The 18,877-nt window shown below is 38.5% G+C and overlaps 1 protein-coding gene across 3 annotated transcripts in view; it reads left to right on the top strand.

The window, feature by feature from the left end:
- camsap2a (calmodulin regulated spectrin-associated protein family, member 2a) overlaps nt 1-18,877 on the top strand; it is a 163,248-nt gene that overhangs the window by 120,809 nt on the left and 23,562 nt on the right. For all 3 annotated transcript variants that reach the window (XR_007248366.2, XM_048538636.2, XM_048538637.2), the window contains 5 exons: nt 8,712-8,805; nt 9,372-9,477; nt 10,678-10,760; nt 15,994-16,063; nt 16,664-18,836. Coding sequence is in view for 2 of the 3 variants with exons in the window: in XM_048538636.2 (XP_048394593.1) it covers nt 8,712-8,805; nt 9,372-9,477; nt 10,678-10,760; nt 15,994-16,063; nt 16,664-18,836 (2,526 nt within the window). In the remaining variant the exon portion in view is untranslated. The remainder of the gene's footprint in view (nt 1-8,711; nt 8,806-9,371; nt 9,478-10,677; nt 10,761-15,993; nt 16,064-16,663; nt 18,837-18,877) is intronic.

The raw sequence follows: 18,877 nt of genomic DNA on the forward strand, positions 1-18,877 counted from the left end.
GTAAAATAATGACTATTTCATATCTATTTCAACAAACACATTGTTCTAAATGATGAAGGTGCACATCGGTGCAAAAAACAAGGCTGAAGTATTTGCATGTATCTTCAGTAAGCTGTGCCTTGTGGATGACCCATCTTGGCCTCCTCCTGAGGTTCCTAGTATCCCTCATGCCAGTGGTTCATCAGATTAATTCACTGCGCATGATAGGAAGAAATGGCTGAAAGCACTTGAGACCGTAAAGGCAATGGGCCATGACAACATTTCAGCACTGGGAGTTGTAATGCAAAACTAGTGTACCACCTCTAGCCGGGCTGTTCTGATAAAACCACAGCACTTGCATCTACACAGCAACGTGGAAAATTACCCAGGTTTGCCCTGTCCACAAATGCAGGACGTATCCAATTACTAAATCACAAGTCTACTCAATCATCAGGAAAGTGATGGAAAGTGTCATCAGCAGCACTTTAAGGTGGCACTTATTCACCAAAAACCTGCTCTCTGACACTCGGCTTGAGTTCTTCAAGCTCACTCTGCATGTGACATCACCGAATGTGAGCAAAGGAACTGATCTCCAGAAGTCAAGTGAAAGTTATGCCTTTAACATCAAAGCAGCATTTGACTAAAGAGCAAAACTGGAGTTAATGGAAATCAAAAGGAAAATTCTGTGATTGGACTTCTACCCAGCACAAAGAAAGCTGGTTGTGATTGTTAGAAGTGAGTTATCTCAGGCCAGGGCCATCTCTGCTCAAGTTCCTCGGGGTCAAATCTTAGGCCCAGCCATCACCAGCTGCTTCATCAATCACATTCACTGTGTCATATGGCAACAAGTTGTGTTGCTTGCCAATGATTGCACAATGTTCACATCATTTATGACACTTCAGATCCTGAAACAGTCTGTGTCCAAATGTAGCAGCAGCTGGACAATATTCAGGTTAGGGCTGTCAAGTGATAAGTAACATTTGTGCACCACAAATGTTAGGCAATAGAACATAGAACATTACAGCACAGTACAGGCCCTTCGGCCCTCGATGTTGTGCCGACTTGTCATACCGACCTGAAGCCCATCTAACTTACGCTATTCCATGTACGTCCATATGCTTATCCATTGACGGCTTAAATGTATCTAAAGTTGGCGAATCTACTACCGTTGCAGGCAAAGTGTTCCATTCCCTTACTACTCTCTGAGTAAAGAAACTACCTCTGACATCTGTCCTATATCTTTCACCCCTCAATTTAAAGCTATGCCCCCTCGTGCTTGCCATTACCATCCTAGGAAAAAGGTTCTCCCTATCCACCCTATCTAACCCTCTGATTATTTTATATGTTTCAATTAAGTCACCTCTCAACCTTCTTCTCTCTAATGAAAACAGCCTCAAGTCCCTCAGCCTTTCCTCGTAATGACCATATCCAAAAAGAGAGAATCCAGCTCTTGCTCCCTGACCATCAATGTCATTACTATGTCCTTGATTTGCCCCTCAGTCAACATCCTGGAGGTTATCATTGATCAGAAACTGAACTGGCTCAGCCATATAAATACTGTGACTACAAGAGCAGGTCAGAGACAAGAGACTCTAAGATGACAAAGTGTGGAGCTGGATGAACACAGCAGGCCAAGCAGCATCTTAGAAGCACAAAAGCTGACGTTTCGGGCCTAGAAGGGTCTAGGCCCGAAACGTCAGCTTTTGTGCTCCTGAGATGCTGCTTGGCCTGCTGTGTTCATCCAGCTCCACACTTTGTTATCTTGGATTCTCCAGCATCTGCAGTTCCCATTATCACAGACTCTAAGATGAGTAACTTACCACCTGACTCCCCAAAGTCTGTCCACCTTATACAAGATACTAGTCAGGAGTGTGATTGAATTTCTTCAAATGTCCGGATGTATTGAGCTCCAACAACACTTGAGAAGCACTACATTGTCCAGGACAAAATAGCTGATTTGTTTGGCAACGTATCTAACATCATCAACATTCACTGCCTTCAGTTCTGAGGCATGGTGGCAGCAGTGTGTACCACCTAAAAGGTACAGAGCACATCAAGGCTCATCAGGCAGTATCTCCCAAATCTATAACCCCTAACATCTAGAAGGACAAGGTCAACAGGTACATACGAACATGACTATCTAAAAGGTCCTTCCAAACAATTCACCATCCTGGCTTGGAACAATATTGTCATCACTTCACTATTACTTTGTCAATATCTTGTCACTCCCTCCCTAATAGCAATGTCTGTACCCCTACACAATGTGGACAGCAGCATTTTGAGAATGCAGCTCACCATCATCATCTCCAGGCCGTTGGAAATGGGAAGTAAATACTGGCATAATAAATGATTCCCACATCCCCTGAAAGAGATAATGGGAACTGCAGATGCTGGAGATTCCAAGATAATAAAATGTGAGGCTGGATGAACACAGCAGGCCAAGCAGCATCTCAGGAGCACAAAAGCTGACGTTTCGGGCCTAGACCCTTCATCAGAGAGTTGGTTGGGAAAAAAAATCATTAATCGTTGGATACGTCAGTGGTGTTGTGAATGAAATGTGGATGTTAAAATGTTTTGATACTAGCTTATTTTAGTTGTCTTCTGTTTTGTATCCTCATGCTGCACTTAACAGCAGAGCCAATTGGCTTCCAGATTTCTCCGCTCCCATGAGTTTGATCAGACTACAAGAAAAAGGAGCATAATTAGGTATTCGGCCTATTGGGTCTGCTCTGCCGATCAGTGCTGACCTGATAATTGTCACATCCACTTTTCTGCCTTTCCCTCAAAATCCTTGATTCCTGATATGATTTTAAAAATCTGTTTCAGCCTTGAACATATTTAATGACTAAGCCTTGAACATCTTCAGTGATAAAGAATTATACAGATTCACTACCTTCTGAGAGAATAAATTCCTCCTCATCTCTTTCTTTTTATGAGATTATGCCCTCTGATCCTAGACTTTACCATAAGTCGAAGCAACTCTTTAGCATCTACCCTGTCAAGACCACTAAGAATCTTGTGCGTTTGAATCAGGTCACCTCTCATTCTTTTAAACTCCGAAGTGCACAGACCCAACCTTCTCAACTTCTTTTCATAAGAAAATCCATCTGAACAAGGATTGATCTCGTAAATCTTATTCGGATTGTCTCTGATAACTGGATATACTTCTTAGCTAAGTCCTGTTTGAAGTATTCCAGATGTTGTCTAACTAGTGCCTTGTATCGTTTTCGCTAGACTTTCATAACTCTGTATTTCATGTAAATGGCGGCGTGCTTCAGGAATCAGTGCTGGGCCCACAATTATTTACAACACAAATATATGACTTGTATGCGGAAAGTGAATGTACTATAGCCAAGTTTGCAAATGGCCTTGTATCGTTTTCGCCAGACTTTCATAACTCTGTTTATCATTCCTTTCGGAATAAAGGCCAACACTTCATTTACCTTCCCTATTACGTGTCGAACCTGTGTGTTATTTTTGAGGTTTAGAGTGAAGCCTCTGGACTGTAGCCCGTTCTGCAGTTTTTGTTCATTTTAAATAATATTCAGCACCTTTCTTCCTGTAAAAGTGCATAACCTATTGTTTTCTGTATTTTTTCCATTCGCTAAGTGTTTTTTGCCCATTCACTTAACCCATTTTTATCCTCTTAATGTCATCCTCGCCACTTGCCTTCGTACCTATTTTGTGACATTTGCAAACTTGGCTATAGTACATTCACTTTCTGCATACAAGTCATGTATTTGTGTTGTAAATAATTGTGGGCCCAGCACTGACTCCTGAAGCACTCCGCCATTTACATGTTGCCATCCAGAAAATGCACCTCTTATCCCAACTCTGGCTTCTATTAGTAAGCTAATATACTACCCTCAACACTCTGGGGTTTTATCTTTTTGAGCATTTGAAACTGCACATTAGGCTACTTAAGAAAATCCAAATATATTACATCTACTAGTTCCCCTTTAGCTATCCTGCTTGTATGTCTTGAACAAATTTTAATGGATAAAATAAAGGCATAATTTTCTTTTCATGTTGGCTGTACTTGATTATGTTATGAATTTCTAAGTGCTCTGGAAATACACCCTTTATAGTAGACTCCAATATTTCCCCAATAGCACACATTAAAATAACTAGCATCTAGTTACCTGTTTGCTCCCTTCACTTTCTGAATAGGGGTGTTACCTTTGCAGTTATTGAATCCTCTAGGTTTTTTCCAGAATCTAAGGAAGATTATGATCAGTGCATCCTCTATATCTGTAGCTACTTCCTTTAATGTTGTTCTGTGCATTACATCACATCCAAGGGACTTGCCAGCTTTTAGCTCCATTCATGTCCTCGTAATTTTTCTCTCGTGATAGTGATTATATTTATTTTCCCTTCCATTTTTATCCTTTGACTTAGTACTTTTGGAATTCTGCTGGTGTTTCCTATCATAAAGACTGATGCAATGTATTTGTTCAACTCTTCTGTCATTTTCTGGTTCCCTATTATTATTTTCCCAACCTCATTCACTAAGAACTCTATGTACATTTAGGCCTCTATCTATGCTTTTATAAATTTAAAGAAGCTCTTGCTGTCCATCTTGATATTACTTACAAGTTAAGCCTCACTGATTATTTTTTCCATCTTCATTACTTTTTTTGTTGGTTTTTAAAACTTTCCCAATCCTCTGACTTACCACTAATTGCCATATTGTTTGGTTTTATTCTTTCTATTTGATCCTATCCTTAACTTTCGTGGTTTGCTATGGTTGGTTTATCCCCTTTGTAAAATCCTCCATTCCCACTGTGATGCACTTTTGTTGTGAGTTATAAACTGTGTTCTTAAATGTCACCAATTGCTCCATTTTTGCTATTGAACTTTTTTTCCCAGTCCATTCCAGTTAACTCTGGCTCCATTCCTTTGTAATTGCCCTTACTTAAATTTAGCACATTTTGTTTTTGAATCAAATTTCTCAGTCTTGAACTAAATACCAAAATCTGCCATGTTATGGTCAGTGTTTCTGAGAGGATCTTTTTATTCTGATATTAAATCTGCCTCATTTTGCATTACCGGATCCAAAACAGCCTGAATCTATTGTTCTTGGAGACAGTCTCAAATATCCTGTAGGAATTCTTCCTTGGTTAACTTGACTTGCCCAATCTCTTGATTAATGTGGTACCTTTTTTACATACCCTAATTATCCCCTGATGTATTCTCTTGTCTTGTAGTATGGCTATTGTTAGGGGCCAATGGGCTACTCCCACCAATGTCAACTTACCCTTCTTATTTCTTTCTTCTAACCATATGGATCCCACATTTCCCTATTCAAAGTCAGCTCCTGATATTGCAGTTATTTCATCTTCCACTAACAAAGCTACCCCAGCACTCTTTCCTTCCTGCCTGTCTTTAAGAAAATTCACTTACCCCTTCTCACCATGTCTTCATAATGGCTATAAGATCATAATCTTTAATGAGCCAGAGAGGCACTTTGCAGGGTGTCAATGCAGTTTTCCAAGATAAACATTGTCTAATGGTAATGCATAATAGTAAACAGGAAATGAATTAAATCTAGTTACGAAACTTTGTAAAAAGGTTCCCCAGCTCTCTGTATGTTAGTTATAATTAGCTTTATTATTCCTCACCATATTCAATGGCAAAAAGGATCCAGATTAATAATTGTTGCCTCAGGAAAGTAGTTCTGTAAATTATGGTTTTGATTATTTATTGCTGTCTTTTAAATTGTACAATCATACAATTAGTTGAATGACAGTAACTGGAGTTATTGAGAGTTGGAATGATATCCTCTAAATGCAGCCACTACAAAGGTGTATAGAATGAGATTGTAACACATGAACATGTTCCAAGGCATGAGTTTGCGCAAGGTTACTGTTGCAATTAAGTTTTAACTAATTCATAAAACATGTCTTACAACATCATATCTTACTGGTGATGGAATTTAAATGAATGAATGACTGCACTGCTGTTTTTGAAACTGATCAAATGACTGTACAAATATGAAAATTCCCAGACTTGGACAAGAATGTTACTTCAACCTACCATTCATCTTGCACTCTTCAGAAAGTGAATGCCAAAATGGCATTCTCAAATGGATTGAGTATAGAGTAAAGGTGAAGCATGATAGGACAGTCAGAAGGAGCCCTCCATCACTATACATGAGGAATTTTCGGAACAGCAAAGTCTTAAGCACAAATGGTAGTTGACAGAGACAGTATTTTATCTTTTTAAGAAAAAGGAAAATAAGTATTTGAAATAAAGGAAGCTTCGAAGTCTTGGGGTGAAGACAAAGCAGTGAGCTAAGGTTTAGTTTGCCATAACAAAATGCTGGCACCGAATATAATGGTTAATGTTGTTCTGTGTGAAAAAGCAACTGATTAATCGTCAATGTCCCCCAGATGAAAAGGATATGTGGTTTAGGAAATGGTGTAATCGGAAATGATCTTCTGAGAAAATAGAGCATGCAATGGTTTAATTCTAGGTCTGCCATACTTGACTGGGAATGTTTGATGATGGTACTCAAAGTCAAATATAATTAAACCTAGTTATAAAACTTTTTGATAATTTTTTTTTGTCAGTATAATTGCTTTCATTATTCCTACTCTTACTCAGCACACAAAATGAGCCAGATTAACCATTCATATCTCGGGAACACTGATGTATCTGAGTTAGTTATGTCTTTTTGACAGACAAAAATCATATGCAGTTTTTGATTTTAAAAAAAATTATTGCTCTGTTTTCAATAAAGTGACAATCAAACTAGTAATTTGATTTTTACTGAATTCATAATGAATTGTGTTCCTGAGTTTTAATGTTCCTGATTCAGATGAGCATTCTGTGTTGTGCATGAACTTTTGTGCCTTGGATTATAAATTCACACAGATTATCTGATCGATATGCAAACAAAATTAACTCTCCGAAAACCTGTGCTGAAACAAAGAAAAGCATAGGAGAAGTAGGAATGTTCAAGAAAGAGTTCATATTTTGGAACAGTTGGTTTATACGGTAAGACAGTAGGCCAACTATTCACACCAATGAAGAAAAATTTTTCAAACCTGGTAGAGAGGTATTCATGTACAAGCATTTCTTGAATTGTAACTACTACCAAAAGCAATCTGTAATTTGTAGTATTAGTCATGTTCAGAGGTGATTTGTTTGCCTCTGTTACTAAAGGAGAAATGTGCCTGGCCAATTTATTCATAACCAAAGATATTAAATTTTATCTCATTTTGCCACAAATTCCTTAGAATAAGTTGTCGTCATTTTCTGTTCTTCCCAATTCCCATTGCTCGTGTTACATTTCTATCCCGCTCAGTAGTGCTTTCCAATGGCATCTTTTGTGACTCTGTATTATCCCTCCTTGACCTCTCCAGAGTGTTTGATTTAATCCAGCTTCATTCTCCGTCCTTCAAGGTCCATTTTAATGGCACTTTATCTTAATTGGAGCTCAGCTACTTGTGCTTTTCTTGTTGAATTTTAATTCCAGTCTACATAATCTAGCTCTTCAGAATTTTGTGCTAAGCAGAACCTTCAGCAAACCTCATTCCAATATGCCTGTTGACTTCATTCACTTCCAACTGCTTTTTTTATCCAAATGACTTGCTCCTTGCTACCTTAACATTCTCCTTCTGTCCCAACTACTAGCATTTACCTATCACTGCTTCATTTCCAGTTTGTTTACGTCAGCATATCTACCTATCCACTCCACTCTATCTTCAGCGGCAGACTTATTCTCCAACCACTATCTTGCTTGTTTCCTTTTAATGCTGTCTGAAAATGTATGTTTTTGACAATCTATTTGGTCATCTCTGATTCTTCTCATGTTACTGTTTTCCATTTTGCTTTTGTGAAGTTCTTTGGATTGATTTAAATATTTAATATAAAGTTGTTCTCAGATCTTTGAATTATAATGCGTCAATTAGTCATTTGAAGTACTGCACTTGAATATTGCTGAAAAAGGCACATTTTGTTGAAGCTTATCATGCACTTATTTGGACAACTCACAAGAAAACCATGTAAAGGGAAACCATCATTTATTACTGTAAAAGAGGAGAGTGCTGGTTGGTTCACAACTATACTCTGAATTTTTGAGACATTACCATGGAGAATGCTCCAATTAATGATGACTGAGTTAATTGTCAAACTTCATTTAAATTTTCAACCAGGCAGTTTAGTTGATCCGGTTTGGGCAAGACATTGCTCTGAGAATTGAAAGAATGAATGGTTGACGTCTATTTTGTTCGCTTGAAACAGGCGTAGTGCATGTACATGTAATTTCTCTCTGCAAAGTGCAGGGTACAATGTACTAATATATGTTGCTTCCAGTACGTGGGCTCCACACTGCGAGCCCATCTGACAATCCAGAATTGGCTGCCAGCAAAACTTGTTGCATACCCAGGATAATTTGGTAAATGTTATTCAATCACAGAATCACATCTAATGTTAGACACTGCATCGTGAGTTTTGCAAGCACAGGTTCACTGTCAGTACATTGCTTGTTGCACATAGCCAAAGGATTATTTTATTTGATAGAATCTGCCAGCCTTTGGCATGGACAGCCCACATACTGGCATTATACCAGCACTGCAATTCAATACCACATTACTCATTTGTATGATCGGCAGAATAGGGCATTGCCATCAAGTCAAAAAGACATTTCATTGCAAAATAATGATGCGTTTTGTGTTACGAGTATTTCCAGAAGAAATGTTTCACTGTGTTTTATTCTTTCTTTGCAGAATAACTACCTAGTATTTATGGCAGAGTTGTTCTGGTGGTTTGAAGTGGTGAAGCCCCCCTTTGTGCAGCCTAGACTGCTGCCTCAAGTTGAAGGTACATGCTTGAAATCCTAGAATCTGAATGTTTTGTGTAGTGTTTGTGATGTTGATTAACTGTGTATAGCATTGAAGCTTTTGGAGCTTCCGCATAGTGTAGAAGTTGTCCACTGCTGAGGCTTTCTTTCTTCCAACTAGAAGATCACATTTGGCCTATCATTGAGTTGTCTTTGTGATTGCTGTGAAGTTCTCTGTTGAGACAGTGACACCTTCCCAGCTAAAGCAAGGAGGCTGGAGCTGCAAAAAGTGGGCTAAGAGTTTTACTCTAGAAACATGTTGTGGAATGAGGAAAATTGAATTAAATCTGTCTGGCTGGCAGAACAGAGGACACTAAGGTTACTTCAGACAATAATACAAAGGATTAAATGACATTTTTTAATATACTGTGATTATTGTTATATTGTACTTTTGAAATAAATGTTTGAATATCATTGCATGATTTCTTAAAATCAAAATTTGTGGTAAATTGCGCGTGATGATTTGATTCAGTGTTAATGTTTCCTCATGGTATTAAATGATAGCTTTGTATTTCTAAAAATATTAAATGCCCAATTTTACCCACAGCTGAACCTCTCCACCCAATAAGGAATATCCCTGCTGCTTTCCCAATTTCAAATGCTACCAGAAAAAGTTTCACGGATACTTTTCCCAATTCTGATTTTGGATGCGGGTAGGCTTTTTGATTTATTTCAGAACATATTTCAAGCAAAGTAAATGAGTTCAAAACTGTATGTATAAGAGTTTTTCAGCATTGACCTGAATTAGTTTAGAAAGTGTTGAAGTCGGTTGTGGTGTACGTAGGGCAGTATCAAATGGTGTATGAGGCAATTTAATCTTTCAGATGATGTAGTCTGATTAAATAAAAACAACAGGCAGCATTTTGAGCAAGTTGATCTTCAAATTAGTCTCTGCCTTGCTTTCAGTCAAGGTGTTAAATGAATACTTCCCATCTGTATTTGCAGAAGAGAAAGACTTTGTAGCTAGGGATTTTGGTTGGGATGAAGTAGTTCCAGAATATGTAAAGATTAATAAGGAGGAAGTATTTGATCTTTTAACAGGGATACAAGTGCATAAATCCCCAGGGCCTGATGAGATGTATCCCAGACTGCTAATGGGAAGCAAGGGAAGAGACTGCTGGGGCCTTTGTGAACATATTTAGTACTTCACTGGCAACAGGTGAAGTGCCAGATATCTGGAGGATAGCTAATGTGGTTTCTTTGTTCAAGAAGGTTGCTTTGCTCAAGCTGAGGAGCAATGGTTTCGAGGAGATCTGAGAAAAGAAAATTCCCCCAAAAGGGTGACAGATATGTGGAATGTGTGGTCTGAGAGGGTTGTGAAGGCAGGTACTCTTGCAACATTTAAGAAGTGTCTTAGTGAGTATTTAAAATGCCAGAACGTTGTAGGCAATGGACCTAGTGCAGGAAAATGGTTTGGTGTTTGTTGAACGACATAGACGTGGTGGGCTGAAGGGCCTGTTTCTGTGCTCTGTGATTCTGAAAATGCTTGTTTTTAAGAATGCAAGGATTTTTAGGAAGAGATTATGATTAAGCCTCTCATTATAGAGCCTTTAATTCTTGTGCTACTCACTTTAGTGTTTTCTGTCGGTAGATTAGAAAATCAGATAATGAATTAATAGCAGCTTTGTACTCCCTCCTAATGGTTAGTGAAGAAGTAGTTACAGAATTGGTACATATGACAGGTTGTCGTTAAATAATTACTGTCCATCACATCTTTTAGTGGAACGCTATGCTCACAGACTGCAGAAAAATATTTACTGTTTTATGTTACAAAATGTGACGTGTGAAGAGTTTTCTATGAGTAGTAAACTGGATTTTTTTTTCTATTAATGCAATTTATGCCTTCTTTTTAGCAAAGTGAGTCCAACATTTTCACCATCACAGCCACTCCTGCCCCTGCGACATACTCAGCACCGTCCCCATTCATCTGACTCAGGTATTAATGTATCTTTTATTATCCTGTGTTTGAATTTTAAAAGATTTCTCAAATCCTGGCTACCATGTGAAACTGATTTCACAGCTGTCTGTATCCTGCACTTCAACCAATCTGATGTGGTTAAATCATTGGAAGCAGTGATCAGATTAGTAGCAGTGACGTTTGGCTTTTAAATAAAACACTTTAATGCAAACTTATCAGTAATCTTAAGACTTATGATTTTGCATTTCCAGTGTTCTTCCATTTTAATGATAGAATAATGTACGGAAGCTCCTGAGGCCCATGTATAATTTTAATAAAGTCTGGCAGACTAGTATTAGAATGTAAGAACGTAAAATCTAGAAGCAAGAGTAGGCAATTCAGTCCCTTGAGCCTGTTCTGTCATTTAATTTGATCATGGCTGATCTCATCTCAGTCTCGATTCCATTTTCATACCTGTTCTCTATAACCCTTCAACCCATTACTAATTAAGAATCTGCCTACTCCTTAAATTTACTCAGGGCCCCAGCATCAACCACACTGTGGGTTACTGAATTCCACAGATTCACGACCTTTAGAGAGAAGTAATTTCTCCTCGTCTGTTTTAAATTTGCAATGCCTTATTCTTATTCTAGATTTTTTACATTTACATGTTATTTACTTTCTACATTTACTTAGTCAATTCTGTTTAGCATCTTGAATACCTCAATGAGATCCCCTCTCATTCTATAAACTCCAGAACTTCCCTAAATTACTCACTTTCTCTTCATAAGACAAGTCCCTTATCTCTGGAATTAATCTAATGAACCTCCCTTAAACTTTCTCCAATGCAATTACCTTCCTTGATTAGAATCATAGAATCCCTACAGTGTGAAAACAGGCTGTTGGGCCCAACATGGCCACACCGACTCTGCAAAGAGCATCCCACCCTGACTCGCTCCCTGCCTTGTCCCTGTAATTCCCATGGCTAATCCATCTAACCTTCTCATCCCTGCACACTGTGGGTAATTTAGCATGGCCAATCCATCTAATCCACACATCTTTGGACTGTGAGAGGAAACCCAAAGGAAACCCATGCAGACCCAAGGAGAGCATGGAAACTCCACACAGACAAGAACCCGAGGCCGGAATCGAACCTGGGTCCCTGGTACCGTGAGGAACAGTGCTAACCACTGAGCCACCGTGCCACCCCTGGTAAGGGGACCAAAACGGTATGCAGTACCCCAGGTGCAGTCTCACCAGTTTCAGTAAACTTCACTACTTCTATTCCATTTGTAATAAATGCAAACTAATCTGAATCAACTAAATCAGAATCATAAGCTAAATAACCAAACTGTGGAAAAGCCACTTTCATCTATTCTGTGTTAACATGAGGTGTTTACATCCATCTTTTATTAAAAGCATTATTTTATGATGTACATTTTCTGTCAGCAATCCTTACTTCTGTTGGTCATGTTTAAATACTATTATTGATCTTAATAGTTATCCCTCTCTAATTATTTATTACTGCCACAGGACAGTCTTACCACCACTACAGGCATTGTTGTGTCTCCTTTTTCTATCTCTGTTTATGCACTAATGCCTACTGAACTCTGTCAATTTCCTGACACTCCCTTGCTGTCTTTTCTGCTACTCCATAACCCAACATGGACTTACCTACTCCCATCTTCTTTCTTTCAGTACCTGCTGTGGTGCTTTATACCGCCGAAGACCATTTAAGTCTTATCAAAGAAATGTTAAACCAACTCATCCAAATTCTTTGTTGGCACTTGATCTTTTTATCCCCCACAAGCATCTTTCAGAATTGCTCGATTCTCACTGTTCTGCTGTTTTAAACTTACTTTTGTCTTTCGACTTAGTCAAAATAGAACTGAAAATTTATGGACTTTTTAACAGCCTACTTGTGGGAGGTGCTAAGCTCAGTTGGCTGGATGGCTGCTTTGCAATTGGGTTCAATTCCTGTACCAGTTGTGGTTAACATGAATGACCCTCTTTCTAATCTCTCCCCTTGCCTGAAAGATGGTGACCCTCCAGTTAAACAACCACCAGTCATCTCTCTGTAATGAGAGCGCAGCCCTGTGGTCCAGTAGGACTACAGTGTCTTTACATTTTTTGAGAAATAAACAGAAGTTGGTCCACCTCTCACCCATTGAGAATTGGAGTTTTGTGTAACCAAATTAAACATAATCGTAGTGATAAATAACAGCACTGGACACAACAAATGGAATGGCTCCTGAATATTGATAATAAAATGTGAGGCTGGACGAACACAGCAGGCCCAGCAGCATCTCAGGAACACAAAAGCTGATGTTTCGGGCCTAGATCCTTCATCAGAGGGCCCCTCTCTCCCTATTTATTCCAGTTCCCTCTCCCCATCCCCCTTGTCTGATGAAGGGTCTAGGCCCGAAACGTCAGCTTTTGTGCTCCTGAGATGCTGCTGGTCCTGCTGTGTTCATCCAGCCTCACATTTTATTATCTTGGATTCTCCAGCATCTGCAGTTCCCATTATCACTGGCTCCTGAATATTAACGTTTTTCTTCCCATGACTGATGCCTCAATAATCTATTATTGCTAATAAAAAAAATTCATTATATCCATCGGTCTAGCCTTCGACATAGTTATGTTAAGTATATCCCAACCGCTATCTTACAGATTGATATTTTTACTGCATGTCCCGAGCTTACTTTCCTTATTTCATACACCATCCTTTTAATCATTGTTATTATTTACTTTTACTGGTATCTTCATTCTCTTTATACTATCATCCAACTTGTCCACTATGTGTGTCATTCTTCTATGTCCTATCGCAAACAACATATCAATTTCTATTTACCCTCCAATAATTTTCTTTATCCTTCACCGTTGCCACCACCCTATTCACCACCCTTTAATGTCCAGTCAAGGCACTGATCGTCAATAGTATTGTCAGTACCATACTTTTGTTATAGATGCAAAACCAACTTTGAGGTTTGGCATTTCAAATCTTGTATGAAAACGATGAATAAACACTGTATGATTTGTACCATTTCTAACAATCAAGACATTAAATTGTGTTAAAATTTTTGAAAAATCATACCTGTTTTAAGGATAGGAAGCACAGTTGAAGTTTTTTTTTTGCATGCTTCCCTGAAATTCCTCAACTTGAAGGATGTAATCCATGTACCTTTCAGCCTTTGTAAAGCACTAGCAATCATTGAATTTATGAAGGTATCTGAAAACATTTGATGTAACCCATGCCAAACATACAGTTTGAATCATATGTTCATAAATTTTGTCAGCCTTGGCTATAGGAATAGGCGAAAGCCGCTCGGTTCCTGGACTCTGATCCAGTATTGCATTACAGAAAATTGAAGTCGATTCCATTCACATGCTTTTTGCTCAATAATCCCTGATTCTCTTACCTCGCAGTCTTTGAACATTTTAATTCACTCAGCACCTTTTGGTCTTTTGAAGAAGTTAACCCTAAATTTCCAATACTTCCTGATTCCCCTCATAAATCGCTGGATCTTATTTGACATTATGATTTCTTGTTCTGGATTTTCCATCCAAGGAGATAATAGTTTCTCTGTTAACGTTAACCTATCAAATCCATTAAGCATTTAATTTGATTCATATCAGCTATTAACCAGTATAAATTCAAGAAAGTACAAGCCACTTAGATATATACAGTCCTCATTTAATTTAAGCCCTGGTAACATTCTGCATTCATGTTCTGGCACTGTACTGACTCGTACCTGTAGATCAGTACCCACAGCTGAATGCTGTATTCCATTTTCATGTTCTGTACAAATGAAGCATAGTTTTTTTACTTTTGATTTCTAGCACTCTTCACATTCACTTTTTTTAACTACTGTTTACACATGTTCATAAAGGTTCAAGTATGAAATTAAACCACACAATTGTATACATATTCCTTTAGAATAGAGATGCTTCAGAACAAAAAATGGAAAGACATAAGCAGGAATGACCAAATGTGATCAGAGAGGTAGATTCTGTTGACTGTGTAAAAGCTAAATTATGCATATAAGCTAGACAATACAACGTTAAGGAGAGCTCAAGTACAGACATGCAGGACAGTATATTTTTCAAATATCTTTGAAGATTGCTGGATCAGAAGAGAGAAGTACACTTTTCAAAGGAATAGAGTACAAAGCAATACATTTATGCTGAACCTTCTTCAAATTGCTGACGGAATCTCAACTGGAAAATTTTGTTCATTTCTGAACATCTAAGAAGGATGACAAAGCCTTCAAGAGGGTGCAGAAGAGATTTGCTCAAATGACGCCACAGATGAGAAGCTTCAGTTATAAAGACAGCCAGGACTGGGACTAATTTATAACTTTTTCAAAGTGTGATACAAGTCACTGAATGAATGCCTTTTGTTTGTATTCACTCGTGGGATGTGGGCAATGCAGGCTAGGCCAGTTTTTATAGCCCATGTCTAGTTACCATCTCTAGTTACATTGAGAATGTAGTGGTGAATTTCTGCCTTGAACTGCTGGAGTCCACTTGATTTGTTTCTGTAGCTTGTTGTAAGAAAGTGGAGAGACAGAGGGGTTTAAGGAGGAACGCTCAGCCACCGATGATGGTAGAACCAGAAATGATGAGGGAAGCCGCGTGAAACCAGAGTTGGTGCCAACAATGTTCAGGGGGCTTGGTAGAGAATCAGACCAAAAAAAAATCCGCAATAAAGGGAAGTCAGTTAGAAGATGAAAACTTCCAACAGGAGATATTGAGGAGCCCAAGGCAGAACTGTGGGGAAATAGATAACAAAAAGATCTTTTTGTGCCAAGTTAAGCTGAGCTGGGTGGAAGAAGAGATATTAACTATCTTCAGCTGTTTGGACTGTGGGAAAAATAAACTCCAACCAGGCTGCCTGCCATAATAACTATCTGGTAAGTGCTCCCAGTCCAAGTCATACTTGTGGTGTCACATTAACACATACCTGAGATCAGATCACCTGATCTCAAGTAATATTTGTAGCAAGAGCGAATGAAACGGTATTTTAAAGTATTACACTTTCTTTGTTGTGGGCAAGCATGAACTACAATTTACAATGCATCTGGAGTTCCATTCTTTTGATTTATAAACAATTTGAAATTCGGAATTTTCTGTATAACTTGGAAACATAACATTCAGAACTGTTAACTAGAAGAAATAGAAATTGTTTTACTTTCCTTAAAAGAAAACAACTTTACGCTGCTTGTGTCTAAATCTGTCACAATTTTAAAAAACTGTACCATTGTTCTGTTAGGAATGCGTCGATCCACATCCATGTCTTATGTAGAGGGATATGCAGGAACCTGGCCCGAAAAGAAACCAAGGTTGGTGATACCATTTTAAAACCTTTTACAGTTTGAATTAAAATTCAAATGTGAGTTTAACTGGTCAGTAGCTTTTCAATGTATTTGCAATTAATATTAGTTTCCAGTACACACTAACCTTTTAGATATGAAGCAATGAGATTAGATATTGACGCCATTCTGTATTTCATATATTTTTATTATCTACGTAAATTCATCCTCCCGCATTTGAGCCTCTCAAATTCCTTGTGAACTGTCATTTGTGTTAAGCTGCTGTGTTTTGCCTTTTGTTTTGAAGTGGAAGAAATATGAAATGTTCATGCTATCAAGATTATATATATCCGGGAGGGGAAAAAAAGCAACTGTAGAATAAAATTAAATTATAAGTAGAAGTAAGCATAGATCTGGTTAAGGCATTCTGCAGTACTAACGTCACTTCTAGACATGTGTCATACTGTACCTTAAATATATGCGAAATTTGCACAACCCATATTTTAAGGCTCATTCCTGTTATTGCAATTGAATCTATTTGTGATGCCAGTATTTTTCTCAGGAATTTATTTTAATTAAATAGAAATTTATAAATCTGTTGCTCAAACTGTTTTGTTTTTCTTTAAATAGAGCCTTTCCCCAAGCTGTTTCTTTCAATATTCCCTTCGATTCAGACAATAACATTGATGCATCTGCTACAAATAACCGGACAATAATTAGGTCAATCAGTAATGACAGTTTGATTTCAAACATCAACAATACTCCCAAACACATAGTGAGAAGTGAATCCTTACAGCCAATAAATGGACAAAGCAATGGAATAGAAGAAGAACCTCTTTCTAATCACAGTCATGAGAAACCAACTAAAGGTTCCACAAGGAGGTCTGGTTCAGCAAATAGTACTCTGAGGAAACAATCCATGCGAGGTATAGTGTCAAATGGGCCAAAGGAAAATAGTTTAGATATCCCACCAAGTATTGAAGAAGCTCTACAGATAATTCATGATGTAGACAAACTCTGCCCAGATCTTCAATCTGATCCAGTAGCTGATGGTTTTTTCCTTCATGTTAACAATGCCAGTGACATCCCCGTAAACCCCAAAATGAATCAAACAAGCAGCCTAGATTCCATTGCAGAGCTTAAATGTGCTGCAAGCCCTTTGACTGATAATACTGAGGTAGACACAGGGATCCATGTCCCATCTGAAGATATTCAAGAAACAATAGATGAAGACTTTTCCTTTAGAGATTACACAGTTAGTATGGATTCTGATATGGAAGACTCTTCTAAACCTCAAGACTCTGATCTAAGATGTGATGATCATGATGATATGTTGACTCCAGGCTCAAACTCATTGAATGCTGTATTGCAGGCTGGAAATTGCATCTCTCCGGGTTCTGCAATTAAAATGACCAGTTTTGCTGAACAAAAATTCAAAAAGCTGAATATCTCGGATGCCAGATTGAGCAGTAGTAGCTCCCAAAAGACTACCCCAGAAAGTTCAGAGCTTAACACTCCAGGCATGGTTTCTAATAGTCGGATACCAGAGCTGAGTCCGAGCAGACAAATGAGAGATCCTGCTCAGTTGTTGGCATCTGAAGTGATTCAGCTTAAAATGAAATTAGAAGAAAAGCGACGAGCCATTGAAGCACAGAAGAAGAGAGTTGAAGCTGCTTTTACAAGACAAAGACAAAAAATGGGTAGGACAGCATTTTTGAATGTTGTGAAAAAGAAAGGTGATGGGAGCTCTCTGATCAATGAAGAACCTGGTGGTGATCATGGAGGTAGATTGATACAAGAGAGAAAATTGTTGCAAACAGGGAGCATTGAGGAAAAAGATGAATTAACACCTGAGATGATTGCAATTAATGGTAATGCAACAGATCGTGGTAAATGGGCTCTTCAGTGCCCCACGTCTGCAGCCCAATCAGAAAAACAAGTTTCCTGGAATTTAAGTAGCACTGCTGAAGAGCCTTTAGGAGATGCAGATGTCATTGAGTACAACCGATTAATTGAAAAAATGAATACAGCTTTGCATGCACTACAACAGGAGATGCAACGCTTGGCAAACCAGCAGGAATTAATAATGCAAATGAGGGAACAACAACAAGCATGGGTAATTTCTCCTCCTGAACCTTCGCCGCAAAAGCAAATCCGAGAAGTTCGATCATCTTCAAGGTCAACAGGGTCACTATCCCCTTCCTTATCCTCTTCTGGTGAATCACCTCGCTCTACACAACGATCTCCCCAGACTTCACACAGAAGGTCCTCCTATTCTCATGTTAAAAACTCAAAATCAAGGCCAAATGAATTGAAGATAACGCCATTAAACCGTGTCCTTACCGCTCCACGTTCTGTGGACAGCCTTCCTCATCTTAGAAAGTTCTCTCCCAGCCAGTTCCAGACCAAATCATTTCTTTTTCTTGAAGATGATACACCTGATGATTCCTCAAAAGGAGGGAATGTGAAATTAACTCATGAGGAAATAGAGCCTGAGATGGAAGAGAATAAACAGATAAATGAAAAGCCCTTGGAAATGGAGAAAGTGGACCATGTGCCACCTGTTGAACCGCAAGATTCACCATTGCCCACAGTGTCCACAGAAAAGTCTGCCTCTCTTCTGGAGAGTCCTGTTAAGAAGAAGTATCCTGTTGACCAAAGCACAAAGGCAAGCTTAATTGAGGTTTCCCTTTCAGACCTAAAGCTTTCAGAGGAGGAAGTGGAAGTGGATGAGGCAAACGTTGGTGATACTGAAAAGGAGCAGTTTGAAGAACAAAAGTTGTGTTGTGGATTTTTCTTTAAAGTAAGTGACTTTTTGTCTCCTTTTTGGAATTGTAGAATAAG

Source organism: Stegostoma tigrinum, chromosome 8 (genome assembly GCF_030684315.1).
Source record: "Stegostoma tigrinum isolate sSteTig4 chromosome 8, sSteTig4.hap1, whole genome shotgun sequence".
Classification (NCBI taxonomy): domain Eukaryota; kingdom Metazoa; phylum Chordata; class Chondrichthyes; order Orectolobiformes; family Stegostomatidae; genus Stegostoma; species Stegostoma tigrinum.